Genomic DNA, 17,389 nt, shown 5'->3' with positions numbered 1-17,389 from the left:
TGTGATGTTCAGCTGGCTGGTGGGGTCATTTCCCTGGAGAAAGGCCAGAAATCAGCCCAAAGCGGCCCACATGGGAGCAGATGAGATCAGACCATAGCGGCGCTGGGAGCTGCGTGCTGCTTGGTGATGCTGCGGGTACCAGTCCGGGTCCATCGCACCGGGTGGGATGTGGGATGGCGGCTCCCAGCTCTGGATGCAGGGCGCAGGAGGTGTGTGCTTTGGATGGGGTGTGGGAGCATGGAAAGGAGCGGGAAGCAGGGAACGGAGACCTGGGAGGAATGTGGAGTGGATTTATTTTGCTCCCTCTCGTGCTTTCGTCCTTCTTTCCCCCCTCCCCATTGCTCCAGAACATCTGGTTTGCAAATCACCCTCATTCCAGCCCCTATTTATGGCCAGGCTGTTTCCTTTGCTGGCCACCTCCTCCTGCGGAGGGGAGGAGGAGCTGGGCTGAAGAGGAACGGCCGGGGCCGGGGAAGGAGCTGCTTCGTGCTCGGGGCCTTTGCTTCCAGTTCATCGAGGTTTCCGTGCCGTCCCGAAGGGAGCTTCGAGGTGGAGACCCCGCTCAGCAGCCTCCTGCCGCGGGCTGCTGAAATGGGGTTGTTCCGCTCTTGCTTTGGGCACGGTGCAATGGGTTCTGTTGTGTTGAGCAGCCCCTTTTTTCCCCATCCCTCCGCCCGCGGCTGGCGGGATGCTCGGTCCCCATCCTGCGGGATGAAGAAGGAAGGATCCCCTTTCTTGGACCCAAATAGCCGTTTTTTAAGGATGGTTTTCCCCCTTCTTCCCCCTTTGAATGACTTTTAAGCAGGGATCTCTGCTCTGGCTGCCATCGAGGGACGTGTGATGGCTCCTGCAGCTGCCGCGGCCCCGCTCTGAGCTGGCCATTGTGCGCTGCATGAAGGCACCTTTATTCTCCGCTCCGTGCTCCGCTGCCGCTGCTGCTGGTGCCCGGCTTTGGGAAGCAGATTTGGCTCCGTGTGAGGGATGCATTAAAGAGGCACCTTCTCCGATTGCCCACCTGGCCCCCAGGCCATCCCCACGCTTACCCTGGGGCCATTTAACGCGCTTGGGTACATGCTGTGCAAGGACAAGGATGGAAAGCGCGCTGGGTTGCCAAGGAGCCAAGGGGATGCGATCTCCATCCTTCCCCGTGCACGCAGCCATGGCAGCAATAGGAAACCCAAGGCCTTGGCTGAGGCCATTGTGGTGTTTGGGAATGGTGGAGGGGGTTTGAGCTGGGTTTGGGTTCGGCGGCGTTGCGGTGTCAGCCCGTCAGGAGCAGGGTATTGCCCTCCGGGGTGGTTTTCCCTAAGGAAAGCTGTGATGTGCGGCCTCACAGAGCTGCAGTGCTTGGAGAAGGTCCCACACTGCTCCTGTTGGGGGGGGAGCTGCTGCCAGCACAGGAGAACGTGCTCTGCTCTGCTCTGCTCCAAGGGCATCCATGGAGATGGGGCTGCTGCGCAAGGTGTAGGTGCTGGTACATAGGGGTTACCATGACCCGGCTTCGGTGTGTGCTTGAGCCCAGAACCCCCCCGAGCACCCTGGGGAGACCTTAGGGCAGCTCTCAGGGCCTAAAGGGGCTACAAGAAACCTGGAGAGGGGCTTTGGACAAGGGATGTAGGACAGGGCAAGGGGGAATGGCTTTAACCTGCCAGAGGGACCAATCTTCCCTGCTTGTGAGCATCTCTGCTCCAGGACTGGTGTCTCCAGTGCAAGACAAGATCCTGGTTGTGCTTTCACCTCCCCAGCAGGCTGGGGACCACTTGCCCTCTTCCTATGGGTCTGCCCTCTCCCTCTGGGGGGGCAGGAGGTGCTGAGAGGCTGGGGACTGAGCTCATTGCGGGGCAGACGATGGATGCCGCTGGTTCCTGGCTGCAGTCGGTGGTGCGCTTGCGGCTGCCGTGGGTCACTTTGGGGCTGCTGCAGACCTGGGAGGATGAAGGGGATGGGGGGGCAGGAAATCCACAGCGGGGCTGGTTCTTTGCTGTGGTTTCCTTAAGGAGCCTCGCGTTTGGTGCGCTTGTGGCTGGGAGATGGAGGCGGGAGATGAGCTCCTCCGGGAAGAGGAGGCGGCGGAGCCGAGCTGGTCCCCAGGCTCCTGCTGTGGGAGGATGGGGACAGGTTTGGTCTCCAAGTCATGCTAAAGAAGAGTTGTGGGGGGGGTGTTGGAGGCATCTGCTCCTAAGCGGGGCTGTTTCATCCATTTTGATAGGGCCAGTCTCCATCTTGCTGGCGCTGAGCTCCCTGTCGTGGTGTGGAGCCTTCCCCGCAAAGCAGCAGCTCCAGCGCTGCGGATGCTCGGGAGACAGAAGGGAAGCGAGGGCTGTGGGAGGTGGTACCCTTCAATCAAACCCAGGGACACCAAACAAAGCCCTGGGGCAGGGCTGAGCAAGAGTCGGTGTTGTTCCACGGGGTGGGGGGGGGGGAGAGCATCCTCCCACCCTTTAGGAGCTGGGATTTGTTGTGGGGACCAGGCTTTACCCATCCTCAGCAGCATCCCTATTGCAGACAGGACAGAAGCTGCCCAGACCTGGCTGCAGCATTTCCTTCCCGTGGCAGGAGCTGGAGAGGGATCGTGGCACCTTCTCTGCCTGTCGGGAAGCTGAGGGTCGTGGAATGCTGCAGAGAGGCCCATGCAGAGCCCCTCTTTCCGTATGGATCCTCAGTGCAGGGAGTTTAGCAGGAGACAGGGATGGCACAAGATAACTGCTTAGGGAATTGTGTGTGTTTGCCTTTGCTTTCCACAAACCTCCATGGTTGCTTTCTGTTGGCTTTCCAAGGATTCCTGCCTTTCCTGCCCTCGTTGCAGCTCCCTTGAGGTACCACTTCTGTCAATGGGATGCGGGCGCTGGGACTCTTCCCAGCCCTGCTCCCATCCGCAGGGATCAGGCCTGTTTTGCTCCCTGTGCTTTAGGTTTTCCTGCTGGTTTCTGCTCTGGCTTTGGTGTATTCCTGCATGTGGCAGGACCACGGTGCCGGGGTCACCATCCCTCCCTTGGCAGCACCATTCCAGCCACAGTGCCCACGTGTCCATGCGTGTTAAGGATGGATGGAACCCCCATCCCGCTGCTGGTGCCGTTTGCATCCTTTAAAAATGGGACTTTTTAATTTGCTCTCATTTGGGTTTTCTGATGCTTTCCCCCTTTTTTTCCCCTGCCTAGCATAGAAAACAACCCTCCCTTGGCTCCCGGGAGCTAATTCATCCCAGTTAAATGAGCTTTAAAATCGGGTAGCGCATCGTGGACCCCGGTTCCTGTTTTCTCGCAGTGTAATTAATGCTCCGCTTTCAATTCTCTCCTTTCCTTAGGGGCAAGCTTGATGGAGCTGATGCCAGGCTCCAGCTTTTGCTGAGCCGTTAGGAAGGACTCAACCCAAAAGCCATCTTTAGCCTTTAATTTCGATGTTTGTGGGGTTTTTTCTTTTCTAAACAACTTGTCCTTGGGAAGGAACTGATCTTCTCTCTTCTCATTCTTTCTTTCCTCATCCAGCACCGAAGACATGTAGCCCTAAACAGTTTGCATGCAAAGATCAGATAACGTGCATATCTAAGGGCTGGCGCTGTGACGGGGAAAAGGATTGTCCGGATGGCTCGGATGAATCACCCGATATATGTATGTATGCCTTTCCTTTCCTCATCGTGTTCCTTTGGGTTTGCTTCACCCATCCCCTCCTTGCACGCTTCTTCCAGGCGGCATCAACCGCTCTACCTCCGCTCCTGCTTCTCCCCTTGCTGGGGGTGGGTACCACTCATCCATCTCTCTGTCCTCCCTTTATCCTTGTGGGGCTGTGATCCGTCATCACAGGACAGCCTCCTGGGAGTGGGGTAGCGCTGGGTTATTGGGGGTGGATCCATCCCAACCGACGGACATGAGGAAGGTGGAGGACGGGGCAGTGGCTGCATCCCTTCCTCAAGCCTCTGGTGATGGAGGAGAAGGAGGGAAATCTATGGGAGTCCTGGGCAAAGCCACACTGCGGTCCCTGGATGTGTTTGGATGAGGATGCTCTGTTGGCTTTACCATTGGATGCTCTGCTGCAGCGGCCCCAGGGATGCTCCCACCTCCGATGGGGCGGTCGGGTCTCCCTGGAAGCAAATGGGGAACAGGGCTGGGTTGGATGGGGCGCAAGAGATGTTTGGGGGGGGGGGGTTCTGCATGGGGGCTCTGCTCTGGCTGGAGCAAGGCCATGGAGGAGGGAAGGAGTGCTGCCCTTGTTGCCTTGTTTTACTGCATCAGGGTTTGTGCCTCTCGTCCTCCCCGACTCCTGCTTCCCGCTGTACTTGCCATTAAGGTCTCCTCTAAAGCAGTTTCTGGTTCAGCACTGGGGTTATTTATTTCTTGAGGCAAAATGATGCAACCGTCCCCTCCGTGGGAGGGATGAGGGGGCTGGGATGGGCTGTTTGGCTCCAGTCAATCTGCAGCCCTGGAAAATTACTGCGAGAGGACTCAGAGGCCTTCCTTGGCTGGAAGAAACCCGTCCTGATTGACGCATGGCGTGCCTGTGCAGCCATCCATACGGACAGGTGAATGGGGAACGGAGCCCTCGGATGCTTTTCCCTCTTCCTCTGTGAAGGCAGAGCCCCCTTTGTGGATGGGGCAGGCAGAGCAAGGCCGTGACCTGCCCTCAGTTCCTACTGGGGAGCACCAAGAGGGAGCCCCAAGGATGCTGTGCCCCGCAGGGCTGTCCCCATTGGCACCCCGGCAATGGTGCTCATGAAGCCGGGTGCCTTTCCCATGGCCGGGCTGTGAATGGAGGCTGCTGCCTGCCTGCTCCTGCCCTGACCTGTCAGCACAGGCAGGGCATGGAGCCCGCTATCTCCGGGCTTGCCAGGCGAGCTGTTCTCACGCCACCTTGGCACCGGGGCTCCCAGCAGGCTCTCATCCCCCTTATCTCTTTGGCAGGGAGAGAATGACTTTGATTGCTTGCGTTTAATCTGCTTCCGAAGCTCTCGCCCCGCTGCTTGGCGCAGCCCTTTGCGCCCTGGCAGCGCTGTTGCCATCGCAGTGATGTGCTCGTGTCAGAGGCTCCTGAAACACCGTCTCTTACGTGCGAGGTTTTCCTCCCTGGGGAATCCTTTGAAGGGTTTGCTGGCCTTGCTCGCGTGTTCACTGAGCATAGGAAGAGCTCCCTTCCCCAGCTGGTGCTTGCGGCTCACACCCGGTTCTTGCCCAGTCGATGGGAGCTTTCCTAGAGGGAAAACTACCTTGGACAAGAGGCTCCATCCTGCTGAAGATCAAAGATGCGGGGCTCTCAGAAATGGCCTTGGGCCGGGTTGGCACCATTGGCTTGGATGTTGGTGAGGAGTCAGCATCCCACACTTCATCCTGAGGTTAAGAGCATCTCCCATCCCTGGTCCCACCGCCCCAAGCCTGCAGCTCTCAATGGCTGCTTGGGTTCGGATGCATCTCCAGTGAGCCCATCGTCTGCCAAGCCTTTGCTTGCTTCCTCCTGTGACCCCAGTGGGACCGTCCCGTTCCCCATCACGCTCCCCTACATCGGTGTCTCTTTGGGCTGTTGCCAGATCAACTGCAGGCTGCATTTACAGGAGGAGGAATTGCTGCTTGTTCCCCCCTTTTTTCCTTCCCAGTGGTTTGGAGCGGTTGAAAATCCCCATCTAATCCAGCTCCTTGGGGTGTACCACAAGCTTGTCACATGTAATAAATGGGCTCATTTATTAGCGAGCCAACACAGTCAAAAGCAAACAAAGTGGCTTGCAGATTAATCTGGCCCTGCTTGTGATAAGTGGTTTGATCCAGGCCCTTTGCAGGGGAATAATGGACACGGCGGCTCAGTTCTGACTGATGGACTGTGCTCTTTAGTTCAGTGCCTTCGTTCTTTGGGCCCATTTATTGACAGCTCTTTAATTAACCCTGAATTTGCAATTTTTCCATGGAAAACAGAAGCTCTGAAGCAATAAAACCCACTCCTTGGAATCACCTATTGGGTGCCCTGCATTGGGGCTGGGAAGGAAGGAACCCGCATCCGCAGGGGTTGCAATGGAGAGCCCAGCTCTGGGTCCGTTATCCCGGTGGAACCCATCGGCCCGCCTGGCTAACTGGGAGCATCCTGGGGTGTGTTTGAGTGTGTTTGGGTGCTCACAGCAGCCTTTCCCCCTGGCTGCATTAAGGGTAAGGCACTTCAGGGTATCTCAGCAGTGGCAGCTCGCAGGGAGTGAGCCCGAGCCCCCATTGGCAGGGCAGGGATCCTGCTGGGTAAGGATGCGCTGGCACACGGAGCGCTGGGCCGGACCCTGCGAGCTGGGTGTGATGAAAGGAGAGAGTTTAAGCTCTCCAAGGAGAGTTTAAGCTTATTTAGGGCAAACTCCACCGGCGGAGCCGTGGGTGAAGGTGATGCTGCTCTCCAGAGCTGCCTTAAAACGGACAAAGCACTCGGTATGTGAGGTGCCCTTCTCAGTGCTCCCCCTGCCAAGGACGGGGTGCCCCGTGGGGAGCTTGGAGAGCTATTTCTGCACTGCTGATGGGAGGGCAAGGCATAGAGAGCCACTGTGTCCCTGCTAAATGGGGCTTCAGGACTGAGCAGAAGCGTGCTGGGGGCTCCAGTGGGAGCTGTGTGCTCAAGCCTTGGGTTTGGGGTTCAGGGGGATGGAGAGAGCCTATGGAGGGGAGCCGGGCTTTGCAGGGCAGTCTGGTCCATGTCTTGTGCCGGTGATGCTGAGCCGGGGGCTCTCCATCAGCGCATCACCCTCAGCCTGAGAGCAGCGTTGGTGGAGCTCGTTCAGGATGTGCATGGGTTTGTGGTGTATTCTGTTGTTTGTCTCAATGCCGTGCTGCTTTTCAGAGCGGCTTAACACAAAAAGCCTTGCTCCCTTTGTGGTTTTTCCTAGCTAATAATGGAGATTAAGTCTGCCCACAGCCCTGGTGCTCAGCGGCCCCCTGCAAGCTGAGCTTAGCAATGAGTGTGTTGGCACCTGAGGCAGTGCCTATGGTGAGAGCTGGGGCTTAGGGCCCCCCAGGAGTGATGGGGGCTCAGAGCCAAGAGGCTGGGCTAAGGAGTCTGCTGAGGTCTGGGGTCACCTTCCTCCTGGGACCCCATCCCAGCTCCTTCCCAAGGGTGGGAATGCGTTCCCCAGAGGGGGGGTGCGGGGATGCTCTGGCTCTCCATCCCCTTTGCGCAATGCTGGGAAGCTGATGGAAAGGCAAAGTTCACTCCGGAGAGCAGCTTCCTGCCTGCTTTGAAAGGGAAATCCAATGCCTCTTAATGAGCTTCCTCCAGGGAGAGCTCGGGATGCAGGGACTCGAGCTTTATCTGGTGGCCTTATCTGGAAGGAGCCTTGCTTGGTGGGTGCTGCTTGTGCGCTGGGGTGCAGGGATCCAAAGCAAGAAGGGTTGAACAGGGGGCTAGGGAGAGGACATCGGGGATGCTCACACACACCCTCCCTCACGGCTGCTGGGGTCTCCCTTTGGTGACCGTCCTGCCCCTTTGCTGCCTCCCAGGTCCTCAGAGCAAGGTGTCTCGGTGCCAGCCCAATGAGCACAACTGCCTGGGCACGGAGCTCTGCATCCACATGAGCAAGCTGTGCAACGGGCTCCACGACTGCTTCGACGGCTCCGATGAGGGACCGCACTGTCGGGGTAGGTGTCTGCGGATGGGGATGATGGGCAGAGAGGGGCTGCCCCATGGAACACTGCCCTCGCCCCTCCTTTCCCCATGGAACACTGCCCTCACCCCTCCTTTCCCCATGGAACACTACCCTCGCCCCTCCTTTCCCCATGGAATACAGCCCTTGCCCCTCCTTTCCCTATGGAATACAGCCCTTGCCCCTCCTTTCCCTATGGTCATGAGGTCCCCAGTGGTACCCAGTTTGGAGCTGTATGGGGTGAGCCCCACACGGGCTGTGTTGAACGGCTTCACGCCGGTGCCACCGTGCTCTGTGCTCCCCTTGATCCCTCACTGCAGGGCTCAGGGCTGGCTGGTAGCAGATCCCAGATTAGCCAGAGCCATGTGCAAGTGGAATGCCCATCATTCCTGAGCCTGCAGGCCATTAAATAGCTCCATTGTCTCCTGGCTTTAGAAGCTCACAGGGCTGGGGTTCTGCTTCAGATACCAGAGACCCCTCTGGTGCTGTTTCCTGGTTTCCAGGAGCTTTGTCCCCGCTCCTGGCCTGTCCCCACTTGCTAATCCTGTTGGAAAACCCTCCCTGAATCCCTGCTCCGCTCAGGAGCGTGTGTCCCGAGCTGACCCCTGGAGCTGGGGCTCTGGGCAAGCCGCTTTCCCCCCTTCCCCTGCCTGGGGCTGGGGGCTCCTGCCCTGCCTAGCCTGAACCAGGTAAGGGACACCCTGCCCTAAGGGCTCCCTCCATCCCAGCTTGGGATGGAGCCTGGGGCGGCTGCAGCAGCTGTGCCCATGCTCGCAATTAACCTTTCACTCATCATTCTCATTACTTACATGGGGTGGGACCCATCACGGGACCGTTGCTGCCCACACGTTTGGGCACGCTGGGGACATCAGCGCTCACTGGTGCTTCTGTGGGATGCTGTGGTGTCCCCCCCCCTCCTTACCCATTGGGGTAGAGCCGGTGCCGCCCCAGGGAGGCATTTCCTTCCTCCTGCCTCCACCCCATGCCTGGGGGGATGAGCTGTCACCCCGCATCGTGCTTGGGCTGCTGGAGCATCCTGCCCTGCATCCCGCTCCCTTCCCTGCGGGGATGCAGATGTCAGGGTGCCCCCTTGCACAGGGGTGCAAATGGCATCGGAGCCTCAAACCTGCCCGTGGACCCCTTCGCTGCAGACCTGCTACTTCTGGAGGGGGGGTGTTGGGATGCTTGAGCTGAGAGATAAGGGTCTGAAATGAAGAGCTGGGCCTGCCAGAGCTGATAAACCTCATAAACAGCCCAGCTGGCCCCTGCCTGCCTGCTTAAGTGGTTCCACATGTGAGGGGCAGGGCTTTCCCAGCACCTCCCAGCCATCCCTGGCTGTGAAGGGGCAGCAGCTTTGGTTTGAGAGGCTCGTGGCTGTTTCCCTTCTGCTGGCGGGTTTGTGGAAGAGAAAGGATCAATCATGGAAGGGTTTGGGTTGGAAAGGACCTCAGGGTCGTGTGGGTCCAACCTAGAGGACCACACTAGACCATGATGCCCAAGGCTCTGCCCAACCTGGCCTTGAAGACTGCCAGGGATGGAGCATTTACCACTTCTTTGGGCTACCTGTGGCACCCTCACAGGGAAGAACTTCTTTATGTCTTCCCCTGTTGCAGTTTAAACCCATCACCTCTCGTCCTATTGCTGCAGTCCCTGCTGAAGAGATGGTTTGGGCTGCTCAGAGCCTGCTCTAATGCTGTACCCAGTACATCCCTCTGCTGAGGGGCTCGCTCCTTCCCTCCCCACTGGGCAAGCAGGGGACAGCAGGGAGGCCGCCTCCATCCCTTCTGTCACCTCGGTGACATCCTCCCTTGCTCCCTTCCCTGTCTCCTCAGAGCAATTGGCCAACTGCACGGCGCTGGCGTGCCAGCACCACTGCGTGCCCACGCTGGGCGGCCCAGCCTGCTACTGCAACAACTCCTTCCAGCTGGCCGAGGACAGGAGGAGCTGCAAAGGTTGGTACAGGGCGGCGCTGCCATCGCCCCACCGCGGTGCCGGGCGGCCAAAGGGACCTGGGGCAGACGCTGGGGCTCTGCTTCCCGGCTGTTTGCGTGGGTGCAGGTCCTGGAAGCCTGCGTGGGGAATATTGAGAGCGAGGAAGGGAAAGGCTTTGCCTCTTTCAGCCCCGTTGCTGGGCTCTGTGTGTGCTCCCGGTGGCCATACCGCGGAGAGGATGCTGGATAAGAGGGTCAGTGAGGAGCGGTGGGATCAGTGTGGTGGCTGGAAGTGAGAGACTGCAGCGGCTCCATCTCTTCCATTCGTGTGAGCAGAGGTGAAAGGGGCCTTTATCAGCTCCTGCAATGCACCTCTGGGGGCAAGGCGCTCTTTCAGGGAGCAGAAGGAAGAGCAGCGGTTTCCAGGGCTTTGGAAGCTGAAGGTTAGAGGCTCCAGGCTGGGAATATCAGTGCAGATGTGGAGGGGAGGGAGACGGATAATTAGGCCTTGAAAAGGTGCAGCTATGGGGCAGGATTGTCCTGCTGCTGATGCAGGCGATGTGAGGTGACCTTAGCCAGCTATTCCCTTGTGTTGGTCCCTTCAGCTTGGGCATCATAGCATCCCCTGCAGCTTTCCTTGGAGAAAAGGAGGAGCTTTTGTTCCTTCTTGCAGAGAGATCTTTGCTGGCCTGAATATCCCCCAAAATATCCCCCAAAATAAGGTTTTGCCTTATTTTCCAGACTTTGATGAATGCACTGTCTATGGGACCTGCAGCCAGACATGCACCAACGTGGAGGGCTCCTACACGTGCAGCTGTGTCGAGGGATACCTCCTGCAGCCTGATAACAGGTCCTGCAAAGCCAAGAATGGTGAGAGCCATGGCAGGAGGGGCAGATTGATGTGCACACCACAGCCTCCTGCCCTGGGGGTGCCCCTGCCTTTGCTTCTTCACTTCTGCTGCCCCCTCCTTGGGTTGCTCATCCCGCTCTTGTTCTGCCTGGAGCGGATGCATGGCTGCGCCCGCAGGCTCCGGGTGCTCTGCCGTGACCACCCTTGTCCCCTCTTTTCCCTGCCAGAGCCTGTGGACCGCCCGCCCGTGCTGCTCATCGCCAACTCCCAGAACATCCTGGCCACCTACTTGAGCGGAGCCCCTGTGCCCAACATCACCCCCACCAGCGCCAAGCAGACCACGGCCATGGACTTCAACTACGTGGAGGACACGGTGTGCTGGGTTCACGTGGGGGACAGCGCCTCCCAGACCATCCTCAAGTGCGCCAAGATCCCCAACCTGAAGGGCTTCGTGGAGGAGCGCTCCATCAACATCTCCCTGAGCCTACACCGTGAGTGCCTGCTCCCTTTAGCACCCCGTCCCCAGCAGGAGCATCCCCAAGCAAGAGGTGGATTTTGGTGGGAGGCCTCAGCGCAACCGTGGCTTTGGGCTTTCCTTCTCCTTCGTCTTTGCCGTTTCTAGCAAGTTTTGTGGGTGCTTTGGGTGAGGGGAAGCGCTGCAGTGCGGAGCCGCCGTGGTGCCTGCGCAGCGGCTCTGGGGACAGCGCTTCCCGTTGCTTCTCCTCCTTTGGTCCAAGCAGGACCAAAGCCCAAGCAGCCCTTGCCTCCTGTCGGGAGGCAGCGGCGTGATTGGCGCATGGTGGTTTCCTTCTGCTTGTGTCTCCCTGGCCGTAACGACTGTGGTTACAGCTCTGTCTCCTGCCTGGGCTTGCTGGTCCCAGTTCAGAGCTGGAACGGGAAGGAGATTCCTGGCACTCAGCCCTGTGCCTGCTCTCCCCAGTGAGGGGTCCTAAGGGCTTCCCGGTGCCTTCCTTGTGTGCTCCTGCAGGTTGGTGGGGTTTGCACTGCGTCTCCATCAGGTTGTGCAGCCTTTGCCTTCCCTGGCATCATTTCCCCGTTGTCTTTTACCTCCTGAAGCTGGCGGATGCAAGAGGGATCCCCTTATTCCGCAGGGACATGGGGGTTGTTGGGGAGATGAGCAACAGCACATCATCCTCCCCAGCTGCTCACCATCCTCCCCAGCAACTCACCATCATCCCCAGCAGCTCACCATCCTCCCCAGCACCTCACCATCCTCCCCAGCAGCTCACCATCATCCCCAGCCGCTCACCATCATCCCCAGCCGCTCACCATCATCCCCAGCAGCTCACCATCATCCCCAGCACCTCACCATCATCCCCAGCACCATCCTCCCCAGCAGCTCACCATCATCCCCAGCAGCTCACCATCATCCCCAGCAGCTCACCATCCTCCCCAGCAGCTCACCATCCTCCCCAGCAGCTCACCATCCTCCCCAGCAGCTCACCATCATCCCCAGCACCTCACCACCACCACCACCACCAGCTAACCTGGCCGTGGTGAGCACGGACCAAGTGATGGCTGCAAATGAGTGAAGGTGGATGACGGAGCCGAGAGCGATGCCGAGGGCTGGAGCACGGGGCATGGGGCATGAGCGGGGATGTGGGGCTCAGGGCTGCTCCGGGCTGTGTGCAGCAGGGCTCATTCCAGCTCCGCTGTGTATTTTTAGGGCTGTGTGTATTTTTAGGGAGAGGCTCGTGCAGGCGATAGCCTGAAATTAGGCAGGACGGGGCTCGGCTCTGATCTCTCTGCTCACACCCTCACCAGGGCTTAAGGAGGTCTCTGCTTTTACGTGCTCTGACTGGCTCCTCTCGTGGAGCAGCTCCCAGTGCCTAAAGGGGCCACAAGAAAGCTGGAGAGGGGCTTTGGATAAAGGGATGCAGGGACAGGCCAAGGGGAATGGCTTTGACCTGCCAGAGGGGAGACTGAGATGAGCTGCTCCAGTGGAAGGGGTCCCTGCCCGTGGCAGGGGTTGGAACTGGATGAGCTTTAAGGTCCCTTCCAACCCAACCCAATCCATGATTCCCAACCCATTCCATCATTCCCAACCCAATCCATCATTCCCAACCCAATCCATCATTCCCAACCCAATCCATCATTCCCAACCCATTCCATCATTCCCAGCACCAAACCATTCCACGATTCCATGATCGTGGTGGCAGGAACGCTGTACCCAAGGCAACCCGGGCTCGTTGTTTCCCCAGCACAGACTCAGGCCACAGGACCCATAGGGGAGGCAGCGCCGAGCAGCACAAGGGCTGGGAAGCGGGTTGGGGTTTTGTGTGTTGTTTTGCTTTGGGATTCTTTGGGAGGCCGGCTCCAAACAAGCGAGGACATTGTCCGGGCCCACACGTGGAAGCTGGAATCTGGTTGAGCAAAGCCAAGGGATCAGCCCGTCCTGTGGGGTCAGGGATTAGCTGGGGGGGGCAGGCACAAGGCAGGGAGCAGCTCCACAACTTCACCTATACAAGTGCTTGGATGTGCTTCCGATGGTCCCGAGCCATTCCCAGCCCCAGGAAACGGGATCTGGAAGGGTCGGGGTAGGGATGTGTGGGGTGCACGGTGAACCAGGGCGATGCCTGGAGCGCTTCTTTCTGTCCTTGAATGGATGTGCCAGGATCCTCCCCGCTCCGAAACAGCGCTGGGTTTTCACAGGGAGCAGAGAAAGGGGGAGCGGAAAGGGAGGAAGGATGAGACAAGGTCCCCTTGTTGGCATCCAGCGCTGGCAGGAAGGACGAGCCCTCCCCTGCACCGCTCCTGCAGCACGGCACGCGTGCTCCTGCCCCATCCTCCTCATGGGGCTGAGCCTGGATCCTTCTAAGCCTGATGGGGAACGGCTGAGGGACAAGAGGAAACGGCCTCAAGCTGCACCAGGGCAGGTTTAGATGGAGCTGAGGAGCAATTCCTTCCCCAGAGGGTGCTCAGGCGTTGGAACAGGCTGCCCAGGGCAGGGCTGCAGTCACCGTCCCTGCAAGTGTTCCCAACCCATGCAGACGAGGCAGTGGTGGCCTTGGGATGGTTGGACTGGATGAGCTTAAAGGTCTTTTTCCAGCCTGGTTGATTCCATGTTTCAGCTGGGTGGGAAGATGCCACCTCCGAGGTGGGGATGGGGACAGGCTGGAGCAGCAGCACGGAGCTCTGGGTGTCCTCCCCATCACTTCCATGCCAGAGAGGAGCCCAGAGCTCTCTCCACCGGCTGATGATGGAGGGGAATAATTCAATTCCAGCACGAGGTGCTTTTTGTAAGAGAAAAGGATGGGGGAGTTCAGCAGCCTCTCTGGAAAAAGACCTGGAGGGAGGGAAGCAGCCAGCTCAGATCAGCTGAGGAAATCACTGCCTGTGAAGAATGCCCATGGGCAGCGTGAGCTGGGAGCCAGGGGCCGGGGACCATGAAGCAGTGCTCAGTGCTCAACACTGTGGGTAGAGGAAAGGGTTTAGCAGTGCAGGGAGCAGGGGGAAAGCAAAGCCTTGGAGCGCAGTGAGCCTTTGCCAAGGCCTGTTAATAGCGTTCATTTAACACATCTCCCACAGCACAAGTGACACTAATCCCTGTGCGGGGACAGGGAGGCAGGGAAGCAGGGGCTGCTGTCAGAGCTGGGCTGACATCGCACCAGCCCAGCCCTACCCCTGACAGCTGGGGGCTGCTGATTTCCAGCCCTTCAGCATCACTCTTCCCCCATCTGATGCCAGCCGGAGCCCCATTAGCAGCAGGCACCAGGGGAGCCTGGCTCCTGCTGTTAGCAGATAATGCCATAAAGAAGCACATAAAGAGGGAAGCCACTAATTGGATTCACAGGTTTCTCTCCAGTGTCTTGACAGGGAGAAGCGAGCAAGTGGCGTTATCTCCTTGTCACAACCCCCCAGGGGGAAACTCGGTTCAGGACAGGGTGGTTTGGAAGGGACCTTAAAGCTCATAGGCAGGGGAACCAGCCACTGGAGCAGCTTGCTCCAACCTGGCCATGAGCACTGCTGGGGATGGAGCATCCAAACCTTCTCCGTTCAACCCATCCCAGCGCCCCAGCACCCTCACAGGGAGCAGCTTCTGCCTCAGATCCCATCTCCATCTCCCCTCTGGAGCCCTCCTTAAGAGGACACCGTTCACTGGCAGCAGCTTGACCCTGCGCCAGCCTCCCCTTGGCCTCCGTGGCATTTGAGCATGGTGTTAAAGCAGGGGATCCTCTGCTTTCCAGAAGAGCCAGAGGAGTTCTCTGCTTTCCACCGCGGAAAAACCCCGGCGACCCTGCGGCAGAGAAGGAAACCCGACTTTCCCAATGGGTTTCTTAGCGCTCCCCTTCCCCTCTTCTTTCTTTCCCCCCTTTTCTGCGTGCTCAGCACCAGCAGCTTCCCGATGCTGAAGGTGCTGCTGCTCCTTTGCCCCATGTCCTGGCTGGACCCAGGCTTCCCGGTGCCAGAGCACCGTATCCCGCAGGACCGGAGCCGGGGCTCGCAGGCAGGAATGCCGTCTGCTCGGCAGGGCGCTGCTGGGAAAGGGCTTTGATTTATTCCTTCTTGCTTTAAGGTTTGGTGGTTGCTTTTCCTCCTCTAAAGCAAGCCCCCGGGAAGGGGGTTGGGATATCAGGACATTTGATCCCGGGTGCATTATAAACCCTAAACGATGGCAATCTGGCCGTTATTAAAATACCTTCCTGGGCAGCATCTATCTAAACAAGCCTGTCTAGGAGGTTGTTTTCCTTGACTCCGTCCCAGCCCTGTTACTCCTAATGACCTGTCCCGTTGCCAGGAAGCAGAAGAGCCTGTAGGGTTTGGGACAAATTGATTTCAAGGGGATGTTGCTCTGCAGAGGGATCCAAGTACATTTCTTCCCCCACTTTGCATGGAAAGCTATTCTTCTTCCTCGCTGCCTCCTCCTAGCCAAGAAAGAGGCTCCGATGTGAACTCGCTTGGCAAGAAAGCGGGATGCTTGGTAACTTCATCTGCTGACTCCTTCCTTTTTTGCCTTTTTTAACTGTTCAGGGCTGAAGCGAATGGCCTGAGGAGCTGGGATCCCCTCAGGCACAGGGATAGGGCTGCTTTTAGGTGGACACTGTGTGGACATCTGCCTGCCTCATGCTGGCTTCACCGTGATGCTGAGCCATTGCTGGGGTCAGAGACTGGCCCCATTCTTGCTTTCTTTCCCCCCCTCCAAGGCAGTTGAACTCCAATGGCAGTTCCCTGTGTTCCCGTTGAGCCTGTGTCTGTCTCCTTTCACCCAGAAGGAAGCCAAATGCCCTGTCCCTCCCTCGGCCTCTGCTGAGTATTCTTGCCAGTGGAATGGTCTCATTAAGGCAGAGTAATTAGCGGCCCCTTGGCTGCCCTCCATGCAGCTCCAGCTCTGTCCCTGCTCTTCCCACCTCCGGTGCCGCAGCCGGGCTCGTGCAGGGATACTTGTGGGGCTGAGCCCGGCGCTGGGGATGCGCCAGCGGCCCCTGAGCGTTCCCTTTGGGATGTGCTGCCATGACAAGGTGGAGGTCCGTGGGGAAGGGTGATGCTCTGGTACCTTCCATTCCGTGTCAGCCGATGGGGCTGGTTTTACCTCCTGGGGAGGTTTGGCTGGGCCAGAGGCCACAGGGATCCTTCCGAGCATCGAGTCAGACATCCTGGCCATGGGCCACCGGGTTCCTCCTCAGCTGAACAAGACGGGGTTTAAACGGGCTTGGTTTGTAGCCTGCTTGTCTAAGGCAACAAGGCTGACGTGATGGCGGCGGCTGCCCTGGCCCCTGGCCCTCCTTTCCCTATGGAAGCCGGTGGCTCCTTGCACAAGAAGGTGTCTGTTGCTGCTCCCTCGAGGGATGCGGGGTGCCCGTCCATCGCTGCGGGGCTGGAGTTTGTCTTCGGGCCTGTCCCGTTAACATACTTCTAATTAAGGCAAATTGTCCCCAGGAGCAGTGTTTATCCATGGAGCACGTTGCCGTCACAGAGACGGTCTTGTTCTCCGGAGGGGGGAGAAGGGCTGTCTGCGGAGGGAAGAGGCAGAAATTCCTCTGGATTATGGTATTATGTAAATGCAGCGCCCGGATCATTCCGTGTAAAAAGGAAAGTAGGAAACCAACGTATTTGCAGAGCCCTGGGGACCGCATTCCTGACGAGCCTCCGCTCCTCTTCTGGAGGCGGTTTGGAAGCGGAACATGCGGCAGCTTTTCCAGGCTGCTTTTCCGCAGGAGCCGCTCGCGTGGTGCTGGGGGCCACATCGGACCCCCCCCCTTGCCCCTTGGGCTCGGGCTCACGTGGCTTTGGCAGGAGCAGGAGGATGCCAATGTGGTACCCACTGGTGCATCTTCTGCTTGGGACTGGGTGGTTGTCCCTGTGCAGGTCACTGCAGCCCGGTGGTTCAGGCGCTTGTTCACTGCTGGGTCTTACCCACTATAGGTGAAAAACCCCTGGGGGTTGTTCATAGTGGATGCATTTGGACATAAATGGTCTTTACTTAAAAGCAACGTGACGCGGCGTCAGCAGAGCTCAGTGTTTCATAGAGTCATGGAATGGTCTGTGTTGGAAGGGACCTTAAAGCTCCTCCAGCTCTAACCCCTGCCCCAGGCAGGGACCCCTTCCACTGGAGCAGCTTTCTCCAAGCCCCATCCAACCTGGCCTTGAGCACTGCCGGGGATGGGGCAGCCACAGCTTCTATCCATGTGCTTGGGCCAGGGGGAAAACGCACCTCAGCAGGATGGGGACCTTCAGCAGCACCAAACGCTTCTTTCCAAGCTCTTTGCACCTTCCCCACTACAGGGGGTTTCACTTCCACACTTTGCTGCGCAAGAGCCCTGCTTTGCTGCCGAGCTGCACGCATCCCCGTGGCAGCTGTTTCAGAACTGTGTTGAAATCCCTGGTTTTGAGTCCGGGAGAAGATTGCGCGTTTCCTTCCTCCTCGTGTCAGGCCACAATTGATGTATTTGCAGACTGCACAACAACTGATTCATGCCGGAGCTGAGTTATGTGCTGGCTCAGCAAAGCTCCTTCCCCAAAGAAACCCACAGCCTTGCGGGCTTCACTGCTCCTGGG

At 58.5% G+C, this 17,389-nt stretch overlaps 1 protein-coding gene across 3 annotated transcripts in view; it reads left to right on the top strand.

The window, feature by feature from the left end:
- The window catches only part of LRP1 (LDL receptor related protein 1), a 64,759-nt gene that overhangs the window by 8,927 nt on the left and 38,443 nt on the right, over window positions 1-17,389 (top strand). For all 3 annotated transcript variants that reach the window (XR_009967400.1, XM_062632625.1, XM_062632624.1), the window contains exons 2-6: window positions 3,486-3,608; window positions 7,449-7,586; window positions 9,424-9,543; window positions 10,264-10,392; window positions 10,600-10,863. Coding sequence is in view for 2 of the 3 variants with exons in the window: in XM_062632625.1 (XP_062488609.1) it covers window positions 3,486-3,608; window positions 7,449-7,586; window positions 9,424-9,543; window positions 10,264-10,392; window positions 10,600-10,863 (774 nt within the window). In the remaining variant the exon portion in view is untranslated. The remainder of the gene's footprint in view (window positions 1-3,485; window positions 3,609-7,448; window positions 7,587-9,423; window positions 9,544-10,263; window positions 10,393-10,599; window positions 10,864-17,389) is intronic.

Source organism: Pezoporus occidentalis, unplaced genomic scaffold (assembly GCF_034315485.1).
Source record: "Pezoporus occidentalis ecotype Australia unplaced genomic scaffold, CSIRO_AGI_Poc_V1 ctg392, whole genome shotgun sequence".
Taxonomy (NCBI): domain Eukaryota; kingdom Metazoa; phylum Chordata; class Aves; order Psittaciformes; family Psittacidae; genus Pezoporus; species Pezoporus occidentalis.
The sequence above is the reverse complement of the archived record's forward strand: the minus strand, read 5'-3'. Positions and strand labels throughout refer to the sequence as shown.